The sequence below is a fragment of the Lactuca virosa genome, chromosome 8 (assembly GCF_052849685.1).
Source record: "Lactuca virosa cultivar CGN04683 chromosome 8, Lactuca_virosa_CGN04683_v6, whole genome shotgun sequence".
Lineage (NCBI taxonomy): Eukaryota > Viridiplantae > Streptophyta > Magnoliopsida > Asterales > Asteraceae > Lactuca > Lactuca virosa.
In genome coordinates, this window is record NC_136433.1 from 137,444,561 (window position 1) to 137,464,348 (window position 19,788).

At 31.3% G+C, this 19,788-nt stretch overlaps 1 protein-coding gene and 1 non-coding gene across 2 annotated transcripts; one reads left to right on the plus strand and one right to left on the minus strand.

Annotated features, from left to right (window-relative positions):
* Positions 1-7,332: 7,332 nt before the first annotated feature.
* Positions 7,333-7,414, minus strand: TRNAS-GCU (transfer RNA serine (anticodon GCU)). The gene has a single exon. It is a non-coding gene; the product is annotated as a tRNA-Ser (tRNA).
* A 94-nt stretch (positions 7,415-7,508) lies between these two features.
* GCR1 (G-protein-coupled receptor 1) lies at positions 7,509-10,627 on the plus strand. Its single transcript, XM_079069197.1, has 9 exons — positions 7,509-7,807; positions 8,559-8,590; positions 8,741-8,910; positions 9,036-9,148; positions 9,220-9,321; positions 9,435-9,491; positions 9,610-9,753; positions 10,060-10,130; positions 10,270-10,627. The coding sequence occupies exons 1-9, from the start codon at positions 7,625-7,627 to the stop codon at positions 10,379-10,381; spliced, it is 984 nt and encodes a 327-aa protein (XP_078925323.1). The 5' UTR covers positions 7,509-7,624; the 3' UTR covers positions 10,382-10,627.
* The last annotated feature ends 9,161 nt before the right edge of the window (positions 10,628-19,788 follow it).

Below are 19,788 nucleotides of genomic sequence, written 5' to 3' on the forward strand. Positions count from 1 at the left end.
GAATCTAGAGACTTGAAAAATCTTGACCTAGTTAAATCCGTTTAGCCTGACAATACGACGTTCGGATAGGTTGAGCAGGGAGATATACATGATAATCCACCGGTCACATTAAAGTAATCCGTATCTAGAACCATGGTTTAACTCTTCCTCGATGTACGGACTTTGTCCTTAATTCCGATATTGATGGGGCAACTGGGGAATTCCGATAAAGTAGGTCTGTAGGAAATTATTTTCTTGCTTTCTTTCTGTTAGTCATATGTTGCCTCCTCTGCGTGATTGAAATACATCCGACTTGGACTGCAACATATGCAACTCTATTTCTATGCACCTTCTATCTATGCAATTCTTCCTGTCTGTTAGTCATATGCTGTCTCCTTTGCGTGATTAACCATCCGACCTGGTACACATCATATGCACCATTCTACTTCTTAATCCCTCTAAATCTGGTTAGTCATATGTTTCACCCTCTGCGAGATTGGAAGAGATCCGACCTGGGTGTATAGCATATGCATTCTAAATCTGACTTCTCTCATAATAATTGTCTGCTCACCTAAAGTAAGGAGTACTTTGGAAGTTCCTGATTATTGGGGTATGTCAGAAAGCGGGAAACATGTTCTAGTACATTTAAAATTGAACAATCACTAGGTTGTCTGTAGATCTCGCTGCTCAATTTAGGTGGACAACAATATCTTTGGTCGTCGTCAGCTGAATGGTCATTTAGGAATATTATCTAGGAACATAGGATCACATTGTCTTGTCACTTGTAGTATGTCCTAATTTTGTCACAATCTCTCGTGTTTAAGTGGACCACAATACCGGCGATTGACCAGATCTATTCATGAAGGGAGAGGTACTGATAAACGGATAAAGGTTGTCTAAAAACTTTGATCCCAAATCAGTCTTAAAGTTAGATATCATTTTATTTTTGTTAAATTTGTTCATAGTTTTCTTCTAATTTAAATATTAAGGGAGAATTAATTTTTTTTTTGAAAACCAAACAAAAATTAAAAAATCCAAAAATAGTGTTATTTCTGTTTTATTTCTTTTTCAGAAAATATGAAAAATCCAAAAATGTTGTGTGCTAAGTTTTCTTTTAGTTTTGTTGTTGTCTTGAAAAGTGAATTCAGGTGTAGATGAAACTCATGGAGTTTGTGTCGAAGATATCTGAGCCAAGGCTTCATCCGTGATCATCGAAGAATTCTCATTCGAAGGAGCAAGAAATGAAGATTATTCTTTCAACATTCAATCTTTCAACCCCAGTATCAAGGTGAAGCTGTACTTGAAGGCTATGTGACGGATTGCATTGAAGCCTCCTCAATCAGTCTGCTGCTATTTTGAACCTGCTGAAGTGATCCAGAAGATTTGTTCTCTCTGATGTTCTCTCTGAAGATTCTCAAGCTGAAAAACGCTATCTTTCAAGAATCAGTACAAGAAGCCTCCTCACCCAATGTGCGTTCAATGTCAAATTCTGAAGAAAAGCCCAACTGCTCAAGATGAAGTCATTCATTGAAGATTCATCAAGTTCATCTTGAAGTTGTAAAGAATTTGAAGATTAATGTTGAAGCCAAGCTCTCGATGAAGATTGATAAGAAAGGCCAGCTACTTTTTAGGGGGAGCTTGTTGGGTCAATTAAGAAAAGAAAGCTATAAACCAAGGGGGAGATTGTTGGGTCAAAAATATGGTTTATACTTTACTTTTCTAGGAAAATGTAATTTTATGTCTAGGACCGTAAACAGCCCAGTGTTTACGGCCATATATGTGTTTATGGTCAGTGTTTACGGCCGTAAACCCATTTACGGCCGTAAACCCATTTATGGCCCATATTCCCCAAGTATATATATAGGTGTTAGGTGGTTGAGGAAGGATTGATGAACAGAAGAGAGTGTACGGCCAAAAGAGAGAGAAAGGAGTTTTAGTGTGTGTAAGTGTGTGTGAATCTTGTGTAAGGAACTTAATTCATATCATCAATACATTCAAGATTCACATTATTCTTTTTCTCCTTCTCTTCTATTTGATCTGACATCATCCGTTTGATTGAGATTCCGCACCATCAATTGGATCTGATTGATACACAAGCAGATTAGGGACTTACAGAAGAGGGTGGTAGACGGTGTTTCTGAGAAAAAGGAAGTAGTGGTCGACGATGGTGGGCGATGGTTGTCAGGTGGTGGTGTCACTGATGTTTTTGTGAGCTAATAGAGAAAAAAATGGTATTACGTTATGATTTTAGGTTGGAGTGGGGTGGGGTGGTGTTGGAGTTACGTTTTTTTTTTTTTCTCTTTTTTTCTTAAATACAAAATAAATTATAATTAAATTAAAAATAAAACAGTGAGGGTAATATAATCATTTTAGTTTATGTCTAGTAAATGATACAACGAGGGATGAAGCGTGCACGTTTTAAAAAGACGAGGGACGATCCAAATTAATTTTTGAAAATAAAGACTTAACGTATCTTTTTGACACCTACACGAGGTACGATTCATGTAATTTGCTCTATTCAAAATGTCTAAATGATGTTAGAGAGAAAAAAATTAAAAACTATGTATCATAACTTAGGTAAGGTGACCTACAAAATTAACGTTCAACATGAGAAGTGCTTAAAATAGTTTTCTACTCCTAACACGAAATTGTTAAGTTTACTGTTCATGACTCGACTCATAGAAAAGGTAAATAAGATGATTTTTTGATGTGAAAATTGTTTTGAAGATTTATTTAAAAAAAAAAAAAAAGTGTTTTCTTTATAACAATTCATGATTTTCCATAAAACAATACACAATTTCGCAATATATTGCGACAATACATTTTGTAAATTCTTTTTTCCAAAATGAAATTGTTTTTAGTTTTTTGTAGGTTAAATGGTAATTTCAAACATCAACCAGCGAAATTTATAGGCTAGCCAATTTTGAGAAAAGATTAATATTTTGATTAATTTTATCATTCGTTTTTTAAGTTAAAAATACTTCCCGGACAATTGATGAAATAATACTCAACTAATGAGTATCATTGAGTCTGAACAAAAATTTATTCACCACATGATATTCGAACTCTTGTAGGGAATCTTCTTGGTATTTTTTTGACCGGTCAACAACTATAAATCTAAAAGTTGTATTTTTTTTAATATTTTTTTCTTAATTTAATATCTATATAAACCATTCTTAACTATTTCAAAAGCGACACTTCTTTTCATTTACACTCAAACTCTCTCAAATTCCATTTCAACATTCTCCAATTTCATTCCAATCCTCTTCAATTCAATAGACACTAACAACACTATAGATATAATTTTTCTCTTGCATTATATTATACAATATGATATTAAAAGACGATGGTATTTCTATATGTTCGATTCGTGATACCAACATCTCTACCGATGTAGAAGCAAATGAAGATATGCTTCTCGAATTACATGACACATAAAGTTATCACTAACTTCGTTCAACTCTTGTTGATCACATTGACTATACCTACATACACACTCTAGATAATTAGTTTATTTTAATTAACGTTTTAGGATTTGAATTATTGTTTAAGGATTTTGATTAACATTTGTACTTGTTTCTTTCTTAATGAAATGTTATTTTTAATTTTTTTTTATTTATTAAATTTCATATTAGTAAATGTTTTAATTAAAAAAACAAAATAAAATTATATGGGTTGGAAGGGATGTGAGATGAATTTTCAAATGTTGCGTATTGAAAGAGATGTAAGTGGGAGAATAGTGAACAACTCATATGATTTATACCTTACATGTTGATTGGAAGACATGAGATAGATTGATTCTTCCCATAATAAAACTCTAAAAGTTTTTTTTAAGGTAACAAATATTTAAATCGTTCTTGTTTTTTTTAATATATATTATGATTGACGGATTAAAGAAAACATATTCTCTTCATAATAATAAACCAATGGAAAAACATTGATCAAAATTAAAGCTATTGCTTTTAAGTAATAATTGCAAAAGGTCAAAAAATAGAACATGTCCTAAAATGTTCCTTACAAAATATGGTTTCTCCTTTGGATGAAAATAAATAACATTCTCCATAAAAACCAAACTTAAGTAATGATGACTTAGATAAAAACATAAATATATATAATATTTACTAAAGTTACTTATAAAACCATCTTCATCGTCACTTTGTCCTCTCACTACCCCACATGATGATCATTTCCTCCGAAAACCTAATTTCCATCTTCTTCATAACTCCAACAATTCCATGTGTCTCGCCTTCTTCGTTACTGAAATCCATAAATAATACCACATTACTATTTTTTCGACCCCAACAATTACTTGCATGTCACCTTCTAAAGGTTTTCGTTGTTATTAAGTTGTTCTATTACTTGCATGGGGTTAGTGTTTAGGTCTAGGAGGAAAGAAAGTTGAAGAAATATGAGAACGAGATAGAGAATAGTCGAGAGATGAAAGAAGATGTGTGGACTTAAGGGTCATATTTTTCACTTAACATGTGAATTCAAACGAGAGTTAAATGCGTGGACTTAAGGGTCGTTTGATTTGCCTTCTAACTAGGTCCAAAGCTTGGACCATGTCCTCGATCCTAAGTTAGCTTGTTTGTTTTCCCTTTTGCAACCTTGGACTCGGTCCAAATCAAGGATCTGGTCCCAACATTTGTGTTGATTCGATCAAAGTAAAAACACCTCGTGGCCGAGTTTGTTCTTGGTTTGCCTCTCAGTCAGTGCCTAGTAAGGACTGAAACGTTAATTTTTTTGGCACTCATATGTACCAAATTGCATTTTCTCTTAAATAAACAAATCAATGATTGTTTTATTTAATAAATCCAATCCACAACTTTAAAACCATAATCAAATAATGAAACAACTATTAATTCAAACTACAGACTACTAGATACAATTATTCCTAGAAGTCACCTTTTTGTATGTCGTTAGAAATTAGGCTATGACAAAATATTGGTAATCAAGAATTTGTATTTAATCACATATCATATAAAATCACTTTCTGTGCTTATATTTCTCCTCTACATTCTACAATGTATGAGTTACCGATAAATCCAACTTGGGACAATCTATAAGGATCACTCTACGAATTAGGTGGAAATACAGAGAGTACATTTCTAAAAGGTATATAGAATGTTAATTCTCGTAAAAAAGTTCTAAATTAGGTGAAAATGAGTAATCATCTATATGAAAAGTGGAAAAGGACAGCAAAATTTACGGATTCTACAGTTGGAAATTAGTTTTTTTTAAACGACCCATGTAACTCAAGTTGTCTAGATATAGCTGCCATGTGTAGTTTGGACTTAGGATGTCTCAAACATATTGGCCAAGGCAACTTGGGTTGCTAAACAACTTGGCTATTATGTAGCTCAAGTTGCTTCGATCTCTCTTTGAGCATATCCATAATTTGCTTGTTTATTCAACTTTCCTTCAATCTAATTAGATTATTTTCAGTATATTTCAAGACCAAAGTTGTGTAGAGTTATTGGGATGCTTCCCTTGTACCCAACAAAAGGATGAGGCTCCATTGACCCTTCCTTTTCGCCGTGTTCATGATCAAACTCACCTTATATGCAAATGTTAAAACCCCATGTGATACTTATATTAATTCTAATTACATAAATTGTTCGATAACATTAAAATTACCAACAATCCTCCCCCGTTTTAGAGTAACCCATGAACAAATAAAGTAAGTTAAAAAAATCAAAACTTGCATATAAATGGAAAATTTGAATCGATTGAATTTTCATGTTGGTATTTTACTAATTTATACGTTTCAAATATTCGAGAATCGAGGTGTCCTAAGGATTAAACCTCATCAACCTATTTAAATACCCAAACATAAACTTCTATACTAGGTATTTTAGTATTTTATGTGTTCCATATATTCGAGAATTGGGGTGTCCTAAGGATTGAACATTATCAACCTATTTAAATACCAAATGATAAACTTCTATACTAATATAGACAATACAAATCTTGACATAATTATTAAGCCATGTGTGTTAACTATCTCATGATTGTATAAATGTCAAGTCCCCAACCTAAGATGATTTTATGTGTTCTAATATATAAGTGGAAACTTTCCCCATTAAATTTAGTTTGTAATGTCATATTAGAGGGGAATTGGGTGTGTTACCATTATAAAATTAAATGGAATTTATCCCATCGCAATAGAGACTCATGCATCTAAGTATTTGGTTTGAACTTTAGTCAACTGATTTGCTAAATTATGTTGTGTTCTATTAAACTTAACTGAGATTACATCAATCATGATTAATTCTCTAATCATGTTATATCTAACACCCAAGTGTTTAAAATCGTTGTTAGAAACCTTGCTATATGCCTTAGACGAAGCGACAACACTATCATAATGGATAGAAATATGTGTAATTGGCTTTGACCATAATGGAAACTTATAAACCAAATTCACCGGCTACTATGTCTATTTTATTACAACAGTTAATGCATCAAACTTAGATGTCATTGTTGAGTTTATGATACAATTTTACTTCTTTGATGCTAGAAATTGTATCTCCTCTAAACATGAATATCCAACTAACTAATAGTAGATGAGAGATCATCCATGTTGGATATCCAACTTGCATTTGAATATCCTTATAAAACATAAGGATATCCCAAGTAACTGAAACCAAAATTCATGGGTTCCTTGAGATACTTAAATATTCTTTGAATCACTTGGCAATGTTGATTACAGGGATTACTAGTATACCTTAGGTGAGCAAAATCGAAAACTCAAAAACCGACAAAAACCGATAAAACCGAAACTGAGAAACTGAAACCGAACCCAAACCACCGGGTTTGGGTTTAAAATTTTAAAAACCAAAATCTTTGATTTGGGTTGGGTTTGCTCTGTCAAAACCAACCCTTTGAAACCGACCCAACCCAACTTTTGAAATAATGACGTCGAACCCAGTCAGAAACCGAACTCATTGGGTTCTAAAATCCAAAAACCGAAATACACGATGGTGGCGGCGGCGAAGGAGGCGTAGGTGGTGGTGACGGTAAATTAGTTTAGAAATTAAAAGATTTCTTCCATAATTATAAACTACTTTTTTGTTTTATGGAAAAAATTGTCATGCATATTTTTTTAAGTCTATTGTTTTTTCTAAAAAATAATTAGTCCTTTGTTTTAATGTCCCGTCTACGGTCTACATATATAAGAGTTAAGGCATTTATTTTTCAAAAAATAAGACAGAAAATATACCAATGATATTAATCATATCATTTTGTAACATCTTAAAAAAACAAAAACAAAAGAGAACCAAAATGTCCGTTGGTTCAATCTTAGAATTAAAGTACAGATTAGATGATAACACTTAGAACAAAAAAAACAGAAAACGTCGCCTGAGAGATTCGAACTCTCGCGGGGAAACCCCATGTACTTAGCAGGCACACGCCTTAACCACTCGGCCAAAGCGACTTTTGTGATGGAATCTCGTGGGTACATTTGTTATCATTTTAATCATTATAGATTACAAAGTCCAAAAACCCCACTAGAAAAAGCAAGATGTGAGATCGTATTGTTTCTTCTACCCGAAGAAGTTGTTGATTTCATAATTTTGATAATGAAATTATTCTGGAGTATCAACTGAAATCATACATTACACGAAATCAGAAGCCGTGGTAGAAAATGGCGACAGTTCAGGCGGTTTTAGGTAATTTGACGGCGGGAGAACGCCATGTTCTGACTGCGGTGAACTCTGGAGCCTCTACTCTATCACTGTTAGGTTCTGGATTCATAGTGCTTTGCTACGTGTGTTTTAAAGAACTCCGCAAGTTCTCCTTCAAGCTCGTTTTCTTCCTCGCTCTTTCAGTAAGTCTCTTTCTATCGAAATTCAGATCGATTTGAATTAAATTTCAGTTGTGAAATATATTTGACAATTAACTGTTGTGGTGGTTTTAGTTAAGTGCTCTAGTAAAGTCCAGATTACAACATCGATTTGTTTATCTGTCTGTGTTCATTGTTTTTTCTGGACCTTATGTTCTGATCCCTATAAATGATTTCAACATAGAGCATGCTACGGTTTGGAGTTAATTGAATATCTCTTTCATGGTTGAATTTTGACATTTAGGAACTGATTGTGGTGTGATGAAATAATCGCTTCATCCCCCCCCCCCCCCCCCCCCCCCCCCCCCCCCCCCCCTTAAACACTTAGTTTCTATTAGATCAATGTACTCCATTTTACATTTAAATTGGAACAAACCTTGAGTGGATGGTTGTGTTAACCTTACTCTTTGTAATAGAATGTGATTTTGCTCTAGTATATGCATTTTGGTGCTATTAAACCTCTGCTGGGATCAACAAAGCATGAGCTTTCAATTCCAAGAAATTTATCACTTTACCCTTTTAGCATGCTGTGTGATTGAGGCTTGTTGAGTTCTTCGCTTAGACTTCCATTTGCTTAATCTGTTGAATAAAAGGTCACATAGTCATAATATCAAATTAGAATCCCTGGAATTGTTCCGATGTAAAACCAACATTTTTTTCTGCATGAATCAATCTCAATGCAGGGCTGGAAGGTAATAACTTATGTTTTTTTCTTTCTTTTCTGTTCTTGTTGCAGGATATGCTTTGCAGCTTTTTCAGTGTTGTTGGGTATGGATACTAAGTGAAGTGGAATAAATTTGCTTCTTCTTCTTCTTCTTCTTAGAGTTCTGTATTCACTAACATGGATTTCTTTCTATGTAGTGATCCATCTAAAGGATTCTTCAGTGACTAAATACTACTTTTGTATTTTATATGCAGTGATCCATCTAAAGGATTCTTCTGTTATGCCCAAGGCTACAGCACTCATTTCTTTTGTGTGGCATCTTTCCTTTGGACAACTACTATTGCTTTTACTCTTCATCGTGCAGTTGTCAAACACAAAGCTGATGTTGAGGATTTTGAGCCCATGTTTCACTTGTATGTTTGGGGTATGCACTCATGATCCCTTACTTAACCAAATAGATTTGGTAAATTATATGTTCCCTGAGCCATTTCACATTCCTCATTAATGAAAGCTAAATTGGATTCTTTTTTCTTTTTCTTTTTATCATAGGAACTTCACTTGTTATGACAGTTGTACGATCTATTGGTAATGAACATGGACATGTAGGAAACATAGGCCGTGTAGCTGCATGGTGCTGGACAGAAACCGGAAGAACAGGAAAGGTTGTTAGTTATATAATGTCATTACCAAAACTTGAAGGGTGAAAATGTAAATTTACTTTCTTGTTGTACAGGCTGTCCACTTCTTTACATTTTATGCACCTCTTTGGGGCGCAATTCTTTTCAATGGGTTCACTTATTTTCAAGTGATACGCATGCTAAACAATGCAACACGTGTAAGTTTATATTGTTTTCTACTCATGTTGCCTTTCATTGTGTTTGTTTTTGTTTATATGGGTTACAATAAGTCAATATGGAAATTGTGTAAGGACATTTATTGTAATTTCAGATGGCAGTGGGCATGTCTGATCGGGGCTCTCAGTCAGATACACGTGTAGACATGAAGGTATTTTTGCTTTAATACATGAATTATTATATAAATGAGGTCAACATTATATTTATAGTGTTAAATACGCATTTTTACCTAATAATTCTTTTTTTTTTTTTTTTTAAAATTTGTGTAGGCTTTGAACAGGTGGGGTTACTATCCGTTGATTCTTATAGGGTCATGGAGTTTTGGAACAGTCAACCGTATTCATGACTTTATAGAACCAGGTCATAAGCTTTTCTGGCTTTCTATTCTTGATGTTGGAATGGCTGCATTAATGGTAAATCTCTTCTTAACACATTTATATCTCTTTACTTTTTTATTTATAAATTAGCATGATTCATGTTAATCTTCAAAGACTCCCTCTTGACTTATCACATTGTTTAAATAAATTGTTTTAACTTTCTGTCAAATTATATCAAAATATGAAATAGAGGTATCTTGTGACTCTACTTGATACCCTCAGATTATTTGTTACAATGGCAAAGAGGTAATTTTTGACAAAATATATATATATATATATATATATATATATATATATATATATATATATATTGTAGAAATGTAACATGTAGACATTTTGCAGGGTCTTTTCAACTCAATAGCATATGGCCTCAATTCTTCGGTGCGACGTGCAATTTATGAAAGACTGGATCTGTAAGTCTTTTTTGACTGACTATGACTGTGACTGTGACTGTGATTGTGCAAAAAAGACGATAATGCCCTCCACACATCTTTTTAAATTGTTGTGTTGATTTGACTTTTGGTTATAAACTATTATTATTATTATTTCTAGGTTACCGGAAAGTTTGAGAAGATGTTTCCCGAAGAAGTTAAAGTCAAGAAGTCAACAACAGCAACACGAAAGTGAACTAGTCTCTTTGAGAATTGAAGACCAGCATCAATAGCTACATGACAAAACCCAAACCATTTCCAAATATCTTTCTTCCCAATTCCCATCAATGAAATACCGAAAATGCCCTTAACGACAATGACCAAGTTATCGATTTTGTTTTGTTTTTTTTTATTTGGATAAAAAGGCAACAACAGCAATCAATGGTATCTTCAAAGTTGTTCCTTTTCTTGTAGTGATACTTGTAGAAACTAACTAGCATTTGAAATGCCAATGATGTAAAGTAATGTGTTACTCTTAATAGTTTGGTCAAATATTTATTTGGTTTGAGATTTGTTATATATTTTAGTTGATTGATTGTTTTGGTGAAAAAATTAGTATGGTTTGTAATAATTCTTTTATTGGTTTGTGCTTTTTTATAAGTTCCTGAATGCTTGTTCTATCAATAAGGAGGTATAATTTCACAAGTGATAAGAATATAAGTAAATATCTATGATGATGGATTTTTACAAGACTTTGGGGGTTGTTTGATAGTTGATGATTAAGTCAGATTTGAATGAGTCAATGTCTGACTGAGTAAGACTTGACCCTGAATTTGACCGAGTAAGAGACATTTCAGAAGAACCAAAACCGAATCAAAGGTTTTTAACTGAATATAGTCATACTTAACCTCTAGACCCAGTAAGAGATGATAGTATAATATCCATAGATTGAACAAATTAAATCATTGGTCATACAAGGTGTATTTGACCTACAGTAATCTACATATGAATTAACATTTTACTTTTCTCTATACAGTCATATCAAACATACATGATTTGGTTCAAGATTCAACTCAATGAAACAACTATGAAAACTCAAATCCTTCTTTATTTATAAACCATTGAATCCCCTTTTACTCTATACATATGGTGTCACATATTCTAATTGTCCACCGCAGAAATTAGATTTGATGTGGGAAATACATCACCTTTTTATAGTCCTTTTTAATATTCAAAAGTGTAATTATCACCATTTAAGTCAACTAAAAGAAGTGACCCGAGACATTGATATGTGTATCAACCGAATAAAATCATTAGTAAACTCGTCTTTGAGCAATTATTGTACTATTATTAAATGTGACTTGAGAATTGAAGATCCAAAATAAACCAATGTCAATTTCAACGGGATAAGTATTTGTCATGTATGGCCGTGGGGATAATTGAAGCATGCAAATAGAGTGTCTTTGAAGTTGGGGCTAGCTCACTTGGCTAACAGGGTGTCTAGCAATGAGTTACTAACAAGGTGATGAGCTATATCTCAGACATATACTAACCCGTCGTTCAAAAAAAAATTGTCTTTGTGTGTGTGATTATTATAATTTATTCCTAACAGATATCTTAAAAAAAATTACGAAAAAATTATGGTCCACTTGAAGAAGGTTTTTTTTTTTTTTTTTTTTTTTTTTTTTTTTTTTTTTTAATTTTTAAATTTTTTATGAATGAATATCTTGTAATTTCTCTTTTAATATATAATCATAGAAGACAACACTAATGAGGATGTAAGACCTAGTTTTGATTACAAAATGGGGCCGATATGTAATGCAAGAAATATGAAAAGAAAACTATAAATGAGACATCAACGGAATTGATGTTTCACCAACCATGTACGTTGATAATCTCCATATAAGATGATGTTTCATAACTCATAAGCCATATTATGTGTATTTAGATTATCTTTATAGATGATAGTACTTTGTAAACTTTTTTGTTTCTAACCATTGAACATGTGCTTAAACCATTTCAGGTATAATGTATTTTTGTTAAAAAGTAGGTGAAACTGTGTTTTTATATGTAAAGAAATGTTTGATAAAAATAGTTTGAACATTTCAAAAGATGTAAAATTATATAAAATCTAAAAGTTAAAAGCTTTTAAAAACTAATTGAAGTAACCTTTGGATTAAGAGGGTTTTGATTAAAATAAAAACTTTAAACTGTACTTCCGAATAAAGTTTTTTTTAATTCGAGTTCATTTTTACTTAAAAGTTAAGAAATTTCTAAAACTTTCAAAAGCTCGTTATAAAAAACATGTTGTCGTGTCGTGTCATGTTCGTGTTAAAATTTTGACATGAAATTGACACGATTAAGCAATTTGTTTGTCGTGTTTTCATGTTTGTCGTGTTATGTATGATTAAATATTAATTAATAAACTAATTTTTATATTATGTTATCTTTGTCGTGTCGTGTCGTGTTTGTCGTTTGTTAATTGGTTCGTTTTCGTGTTAGTTAAAAAAACACGATATCGTGTCGTGTCGTGTTCGTGTCATATAAAAGCTTGTCGTGTCGTGTCAAACAAAAACACGACACGATGACCTGATTTGTCACCCCTATTAAAAATACGAGCAAATAGTATTTTAAATTTCAAAACAATATTTGCCACTTTGTTGCTGAAGTAGTACTAATATACATGTTGTCATTGGGTTTTATTTTGAAAATATTTTTAAGAGTTTTTATTTATACACTTCATCGGTTCATCCTATTAAACACTCAGTCTATTTTAACTTTTTCAATTGGACAACTATTTTCAAGAAAGTAATATTATATTTTCCATACTACTCTATTTTCTAGAAAATAAATACATAAAAAACCATAACAATTAAATTTACAATTTCTATAAACTTTAGGGCTAATGTCATAAAAACTCTCAAGTTTTCAAGGTTTTGTCGGTTTTGCCTAAAGTTGAATTTTATGTCCGTTTTTACCCTAACATTTTTGAAAAAATGTTCGGTTTTACCCTTTTACGGTGATAACAGATTTTTCAGGTTACCATTATATTAAATTCGCAAAAAAACCCTTAAGTTTACCATTTTTTTTTGCATTTTTACCCTTAAGTTTATAATTTTTTTTACACTTTTACCCTAAGTATTTTTTTTATAATATACGTATTCATGCAGAAAAATCGTATTTATATACGAAAAAATGTTTTATTAAATATTGTATTTTTTTTCATGTTATATATATATATATATATATATATATATATATATATATATATATATATATATATATATATATATATATATTTGTTTGTGTGTGTTTTTGCAAGGTTATATCATTTAAAAAGATAAATAATATTTTTAGAATTATGAATACGTGTTTTATAGATATAGTTTTTAGAAGTATAAATACATATTTTTACATTTTTATATATTAATATGTATCTATACTTCTAAAATATATTTATACTTTAAAAAAAACATATATCAAAATACATATTTACACTTCTAAAAATATATGTATATACTTATATAAACATGTTCATGATTGAACAAGTTTTTTTTATTGATATGTATATTTTTAAATACATAAAAATACTTATTTGTAGTTCTAAAAACATATTAATTTGTTTTTTTTACATCTTAAATGGTTTATCCAAGAAAAAAACCTACACACACACACACACACACACATATATATATATATATATATATATATATATATATATATATATATATATATATATATATATATAAAGAAATAACATTAAAAAATGTAAATACAATATTTAATTAAATTTTTTTTCGTATATAAATATGATTTTTCTGCATGAATACGTATAATATGAAGAAAAAAAATACATAGGGTAAAAGTGTACAAAAAATTATAAACTTAAGGGTAAAAACATAAAAAAACTGTAAACTTAAGGGTTTTTTGCGAAGTTAATATGATGGTAACCTGTTATCACCGGTAAAATGGTAAAACCGAACATTTTTTGGAAAATGTTAGGGTAAAAACGGACATAAAATTCAACTTTGGGCAAAACCGACAAAACCCTGAAAACTTGAGGGTTTTTATGACATTAGCCCTAAACTTTACTATGAACTTAATCACATTATTAATAACAAAACTTTCAGAAAATGGAAATCATTAAACTAAATAAATAGATGCCAGAAAATATGTTTGTCGGAAAATAATGTCGTTGGAGTTGTTCGCCGGAAAAAAGTAATCTCATCTCTTTACAACTTCATCAACCAAACTAAGTATTCTCCTACTTTTCATATTATTTCCCTATCATTGTCCTTAATTACTGCTTCTTTTAGAGATCACAATTTGTCCATATACTTTTTTCCTTGTAAGAAAGACTAATAAGCAAGACTGTTAATTTGTTTATTGGCTAAAGGAAAGATCGAAAAAAAAAACTAGGCTAGGCTTGTTAATGGCGGTTGAAAAGGAAATTGCTTATATATCAACACATGCATTGTGTCTTTGCTATTGAGCGATTGACCATAACGAAGGCTGGTAATTTTCTCATCTTCTAATGGCAAAGACGACTTGGTGGTAGCCATCTGATGGCGGTGGCGGATGTAAAATCTGTCGAGAGAGAGAGAGAGAGAGAGGAAATAATGGACCCTAATAACGGTGATATGGTGGTTGGAGAGTTCCGATGAGCGACGACTTAGTGGCGACATTGCTCCGACGGCGACATTTACATTTGTCAACAATTGTTAGATGAGTTACTGAGTTCATATGACGAATACGCTAGAGTTTTCGTTGGATGCGATGAATTAGTTACTTCATTGTCTTTCTTTATGAAGACCGAGTCAGCACCAACAAAACACTGGATGCTTATGCCTGAGACAAGCATCTTGATAGTTAACAAGCTTGGTGTGATCGTCCAATTTTTGACCAATGAAGGCTCTATAACTTTTTTTTTCCTCTTTGGAGATGCCCTAAAGAGTTTCAAAATCATCAGGTCCTTACATTTGCACTTGTGTACACCAATCACTATGTGATGATACAATTAGAAGGAGAGTATTCAATGTGACATCCTCTAATTTCCAGAACCAATTAAAAATTTTCTTTACACTTTAAAAATCATTTATTTATATTTGCGGAAAATCCCAGTACAAATGATCATTTTAATTACAAATGATTGTTTCCAAAATGTTAAAACCATGAGGATGTCATAATCAATACAGATACATAAGTTACAACGTAAAGACCTGATCGTCCTGAATACTATTGCAAGATGTCTCTTAATCACTCAACATCCTAATCAAGTCCAAATAGCTTAAGTCTTGATACCTGTGATGCATATAAATTGAGTGGGTCAGGTTGGGGAAACCTGGTGAGATACATAGGGATTTCAATCCCACAATATTGATATGATAATATCACTTAATTATCAGACCTGCAAAACCAACCGTTACCATACAAAATATCCATATAGGCTTACATTTCTACATATCAATTCCTACCGATCCTCACAGATCCTAGTCCACGATTATCAGGGAGAATTATCTCGCCTAATGAACCGTTAAAAGGTTTGACTACACAGCTAGGAGCTTCCTTGGCAAGTGTAAGTCATAAGGCATATGAGCCATTAGAGTGTTTGATGAGTATGATATCCCATTTCATCTACGTTTGTGAGTAATTAGCTCATACTAGAAATGTAATTCACAAGACTGTACAAGATGATCAAGTGTTGTCACCTACTATGAGAGGTGACCAGAAATACCATTACAGTTGTCTGATCTGGACCCACCATTTATGGTCATCCAAGGGGAATATTATAATGTACTCCCATACGGAGCTACCATACATCGACACCTGAAAGTGTCACGGAACAAAACTTTACTATCCGTTCCTAGCTTACGCACATTCTCCTAATGAGACTACCCAATATCAAACTTAACTGAACTACGTATCTTCCATAAATCTAAGTTTATCCCTAGACTAGATTACAATGTCGGTAACCAACTTCTAATACCAACTTTATTCTTAGGCTACATTAACCTATCTTTAGAGTATATATATTACATACAGAGTATTATGTATTATTATTCATTTATCTTATCAGTAATGCTACTTCTAATATTATTAGATAATATTATCTATTTATCCTAACATAAAATAGAACCATATCTGGTTCGCACGTACTCCATAACTTTTCATCTTATGACATTTAATAGATTGGTGAATTAAAATTAATACATAACTTCTACAACTTTTCAACTTATGCTAATTAATACATTAGTTAATTCAAATATTGTTCTCTATAAGGACATAATTTTCATGTTAGCTTGCTTGCATTTGCTTCTTTTTTTTTTTTTTCATTTTGTTATATAAGTCCATGTTGTTTATGTAATTGAAAAATATTAAAAAAACTTGGATTTTAAATTAATTAACCATGAAGATAAATAACATTAAATTGAAAATTATGTTAAATTAGAAATTAGAAATTATGTTAACTTGAAAAGATATTTGAATATATATATATATATATATATATATATATATATATATATATATATGACTAGCTTATTGTATTCTAACTATCTATTGTGTGGATGTAGGATTATTTATGGACCAATCATTTTAGTTATTTTAAGAAAGTGATTAATAAATATTATTTAATTAAAGATAATTGAAAAATACCATCTAATTTTATTGTAAGGGTATTTTAGTCAATTAACATAAATTTAAAAAAGGAAAATTCCAGATTATATGGGATATTGAATTCTCTTGATTTAAAAAATCTGATTTTTTTATTAATTCGATTTCAATTCTAACTTAATTTGTAAGCAAAAACCGATTTTATTTTGTCAGAATATTAGTTTGTTAAAATAATAGTTCTGTGATAATGTTATGTCAGAATGTTATTTAATCATAACATATATAATGTTATTCTGTCAGAATATATATTTAGATTGAATGAACTTTTAAAGAATAACAAATTTTAAATACAAGTTAAATTTTTTTTTTCTCACATTCTTAAAAAATAAAAACATTTATATACTATTTTATGATAATGTAACACTCACTAATAACAAACAAATACAATATATAGATTATTCTATCAGAATATACATTCTATTGTAGAATATTCCGCCAGAATATGACGATAAATAGTGTATTCTTTTTGGAAGACCGGCTTGTTCTAGTTGAGTGGGTTTGTTTCCTCTTCTTCACATGTGAACGTTAAGAGCTTCTTCACAATAGAAAGGCTTTGTTTTCTATCAAGCTTCTTCTTTAACAATGCAGAACTAATCCAACACTACAACAACCAACATTTAAAGATTTTTAACAATTAGTATAATTCGAATAATAAAAAAATCAAAACATATTACACCTTTTAATATTCGACAAGAACCGACCAGAGATATAAAAAAGACATGCACTGTATTTGTGGGTTCCTTGTTCACTTTATAATTCTCAAATATCAAAATCAAATATCCGAAATTCACTAATTTAACATTGAATATTTGAAAAGAAAAATATGAATTCAATTAACACTCAACGGAAGTATATGGACTATGGTACATTAACAATCAATATAAACCATTAAAATCTCACAAGCTAACCAATAAATGATTTTTCATTCAAGTACCCAAGAGAATTGTGAATACAGAAGGGATTCACTAAGTTTTAGGACTTTGGTATTCCAACAACAACCAAAATTATGAATATCAAAATTCACGCTACTATTATAATAATCATAATTAATAATAATGTAACTCAAATAATTTATACGCATTCACACTCCACTCTCTCACCATGAACGAATGGTAGCAAAGGTAAAATACCATTTATTTACTTAAGATGGAAGAAATCATTTACCTCTTAGTTATATTGCAAAACTTTGACGCTGGGATTGAGATATTGGGGATTTTTAATTTCTCACATTGAAACTTGCTTGGATAGAGAAGCCGTCAACAAGATTTAAGTTAGAACCAATGTGATCCTTCTTCAATCGAGTCTGAAAATATCATATGACCATTTTCTGGTGAAGATTGCACCGGTGATTAGTAGATGATGTTCATCTGATTGGTGATGGAGATCGTCGACCGACATTCTAGAGAACGAGATGGAGAAAACGTAGAAATGTTTAGGGTTTAAGAGGTAACAAGACATTTAAACTAATTTCCATTAATTTGCCTGAATTAATGTTATACTAATTTAACATATAATTACTAAAATTAATTAATGGTTAAAATTACCCTTTAACCCTTATTTAGGTTTTTGAAACGATTGGCCTACATTGATTCCTACGTCCTAACATTAAATATCTAGAACATATAAACCCCCTCTCTCTCTCTCTCTCTATATATATATATATATATATATATATATATATATATATATATATATATATAAGTAAAGAAAGTGAATAAATAATCAAATATAGTTTTTAAGTAAAAAGAGTTTAACAATACTCAAAAATTATATATAACTTTTAATTGCATGTAACCTACAGATAAATACAATCAAAATCATATGATTCAATATCATTTTCATAATATACATTTTAATTTTTCAAACATTCTAATTATCATATCTCTTATCATATAAGTTTTCTTTAACAACACATATTTTTCTATATTTTTACAATATAATTTTATTCATGCACAACGCGCGAATGTTTGACTAATAGCCTATAAACCAAGATGTGTTAGATTAGAGTGGAGTGTTCATGACCACCTATTTTTATTAGTATTTTTTGATAATTATATATAGTATTAATTTCGGATGGTCTTAAGAACAATAAAGTTCTGATGTTTCAGACATTGGCCACACTATTTTGAAGGGTTTGCAACTTTAGTCCCTCTCACCTCCCACTCTCACTTATTTCAATCAGATGTACCCAATCACATCCTTCTGATGGTAACGTGGCTTTTTTTTGTTGCTCTAGGATGATTAGGATTCTTCATGTGTTGCCACGAATCATATGTTTGAAACAAAAACATATGTTCCATCTCCCTCTTACCCTAATCCAGACAGCACCTTCCAGTCGATCGGATCTGCATCAGTTGAAAAGTTTCACCGGTTTTCGATGTTCAATTTGCCCTCTGTCGCCATCCTTCTTACCGTGCTTTACTTCACTTGCTAGGCACTTCGTTGATTTTGCGTTGACGAAACCTCATGACCATTGGCTAACGGAAATCGGTCAGCAACACGATACCACCAACGTTACGCGACCACTTATTCTCTCTCTCTCTCTCTCTCTCTCTCTCTCTCTCTCTCTCTCACATACATATGTCAAATAATTGGATTAAAATTTAATTTCTTTTCGAATCCTTCACTATATTTTCAACTTTTAGGCCATTTCAACTGAGATGAATGATAAAGGCTCAAGTTCAGAATAGGAAAAAGTGATACACATTAAGCTGTCAAAATTGGTAAAGTTTTAAAGGAGATTCTTGCTATGTTCACCTATGTAGGACTCCATGACAACCAAAACATATGGTTTGATGATACTTCCAAATTTTCATGTGTAGTTATCTTCAAGAGAATGACTAATTTTTCCTTTATATTGCATATTTGCAGGTGAGGAAGCATTAAAAGGTTGTTAAAGTGTGTTAGCAATCCCTACGGTCAGCAACCTACATAACATTTTGAATGTATAAATGCTAAATTGTGAACTAGATTGGTTCTCATGTATAATATGTATATAAACAGATTTTATGCATAAATGGTAAGCTAA